This window comes from Alosa pseudoharengus, unplaced genomic scaffold (genome assembly GCF_046254945.1).
Source record: "Alosa pseudoharengus isolate Yale_2024_CS ecotype anadromous, Long Island Sound unplaced genomic scaffold, YU_APseudo_1.1 YU_APseudo_1.1_scf_15, whole genome shotgun sequence".
In the NCBI taxonomy this organism is placed as follows: Eukaryota; Metazoa; Chordata; class Actinopteri; order Clupeiformes; family Clupeidae; genus Alosa; species Alosa pseudoharengus.
In genome coordinates this window covers 36,618,876-36,621,375 of record NW_027468620.1, presented here as the reverse complement: position 1 = coordinate 36,621,375, position 2,500 = coordinate 36,618,876, and the positions used below count along the sequence as shown (strand labels likewise).

General features: G+C 47.3%; 1 protein-coding gene across 1 annotated transcript in view; it reads left to right on the top strand.

The window, feature by feature from the left end:
* The window catches only part of dhx57 (DEAH (Asp-Glu-Ala-Asp/His) box polypeptide 57), a 23,442-nt gene that overhangs the window by 4,559 nt on the left and 16,383 nt on the right, over window positions 1-2,500 (top strand). The window contains exons 5-7 of the mRNA XM_076286339.1: window positions 1-109; window positions 1,234-1,421; window positions 2,236-2,357. The exon at window positions 1-109 is cut by the window's left edge and continues 859 nt beyond it. Coding sequence (XP_076142454.1) covers window positions 1-109; window positions 1,234-1,421; window positions 2,236-2,357 — 419 coding nt within the window. The remainder of the gene's footprint in view (window positions 110-1,233; window positions 1,422-2,235; window positions 2,358-2,500) is intronic.

The following is a 2,500-nucleotide window of genomic DNA, read 5'->3' as shown; positions in this document are numbered from 1 at the left end:
AAGCCAACCGCTGGCCCGACAGCAGTGTCCAAGCCAACCGCTGGCCCGACAACAGTGTCCAAGCCAACCTCCGCAACAACCAATAGTGTCAGAAACAGACAACAGGAAGGTATGTAAACAGATCACCAGCTGTAGTAAGTATAGTATAAGTATATATACTCTTTTGATCCCGTGAGGGACATTTGGTCTCTGCATTTATCCCAATCCGTGAATTAGTGAAACACACTCAGCACACAGTGAACACACAGTGAGGTGAAGCACACACTAATCCCGGCGCAGAGAGCTGCCTGCATAGCGGCGCTCGGGGAGCAGTGAGGGGTTAGGTGCCTTGCTCAAGGGCACTTCAGTAGTGGGAGGAGGGGGGATGATTTCTCGAACGTCTGAGCGTGTGACGTATGGAAAAGGAGGTCGGCTTAAATAGGCCTACCCTGCGGCGGCAGTGGGTGAGTTAATTGCTGTCAATCAACCCGAAGGCTCCTCCCCAACTTTGTTTAGAAAACATCATTTAGTCACTTTGGTTAAAAATGTGTCAGCTAAAGGTAATGTAATGTGTGTGTATGTCTGATGGTCTTCTACAGGTCTCTGAGTGTGTGTGTATGTCTGATGGTCTTCTACAGGTCTCTGAGTGTGTGTGTGTGTGTGTGTGTGTGTGTGTGTATATAAGTATATTTACTCTTTTGATCCCGTGAGGGGAAATTTGGTCTCTGCATTTACCCCAATCCGTGAATTAGTGAAACACACACAGCACACAGTGTACACACAGTGAGGTGAAGCACACACTAATCCTGGCGCAGTGAGCTGCCTGCATCAACAGCGGCGCTCGGGGAGCAGTGAGGGGTTAGGTGCCTTGCTCAAGGACACTTCAGCCGTGGCCTACTGGTCGGGGTTCGAACCGGCAACCCTCCGGTTACAGGTCCGAAGCGCTAACCAGTAGGCCACGGCTGCCCAAGTTCAAGTTCTCACAGAGGTCATAGTGTAAAATATTGGAAGCACAGTATTTATTATGTCACATGCAAACGCGCCTATATCACCTGTAATTGAGGTGTGGCAAACGCGCCTATATCACCTGTAATTGAGGTGTGGCAAACTGTGGTACGATTGATAGCTTTGTTATTTTTTTTCACCATTTCATACAGAAAAAAAACATGGACCACTAGCCACGAAGCCTGTGGTGGCTCCAGCTGAAGTTCTCCATCGATAACTTTGTGTGTGTGTGTGTGTGTGTTGCTACAGTGGAGAGTGTGTGTGAGGAGGAGCAGGAGGAAGAGGAGGAGGAGGGTGAGGAGGAGGTGCAAGCCGTGCCGGTGGAGAGCGAGAGCTACGTGAGCTACAGGAAGAGGATGGAGAGGAGGGCCGAGACCAGACCGCAGGACATGGAGCAGGACAACAACAAGCTCCGCAGGGACTTCAAGAGGAAACAGGTAACACACACACACACACACACACACACACATGTACACATATACACACACACACATACACACGCACACACATGTACACATGTACACACACACACACACATATACATACGCACGCACACACACACATATGTGACCCTGCAAGGTGAAAGCAGTCGCTTTGCGCACGGTGCTATTTTGAGAAAATCAACGATAAACAAACGTACGAGTTAAAATGTTGAATTTCAGTTTTCGCATTATTCCACAGTATACAGTCTACACTTTCATATTGTGAACAAATTTCACAGAAAAACATACGTTTTGACAGTTAACTATGACTTTATTTAGGTGAAGATTCAACACATAGCGTGACAAACGGTGATTTTCTCCTCTTCTGGCGTATCGTGACGGAAGAACCATACCAACTTTGGATGCGGTTATTTTAGCGATACTTTTTGCAATACCCTCGATATACATATCGTTGGAAAGCTTAGTTTATGGCCGTTCATGTGAGCACAATAACTTAATTTTGTGAATTTTACTGAAGCAACTGGTTTCGCCTTGCAGGGTCACATACATACCTACATGCACACACACACACACACATATATATACATACACATACACACACGCATACACATATAGATATACGTACACACACACACAGAAATATTCACCCACATCAGGATTATGCTATTTCTGTTTCTGCCCAGTGATTGTGTGTTTGTGTTAAGGCCGTGTGTGTGTGCCTCAACATAACAACATCTTTACAACATATATATTATAGTGTATATGTTTGTGTGTATACTGATGAGGTGTGTGTGTGTGTGTGTGTCAGTCGTCCAGGCGGTACCTGTCTCTGCAGCAGCAGCGGCACAAGCTGCCCGTGTGGAAGGAGAGGCGGAGCATCCTACACACTCTGGAGGAGAACCAGGTGCTGGTGGTCAGTGGCATGACCGGGTGAGACACACACACACACACACACACACACACAGCATCCTACACACTCTGGAGGAGAACGAGGTGCTGGTGGTCAGTGGCATGACCGGGTGAGACACCCACACACACACACACTAACGATAAACACATAATGCACACACACT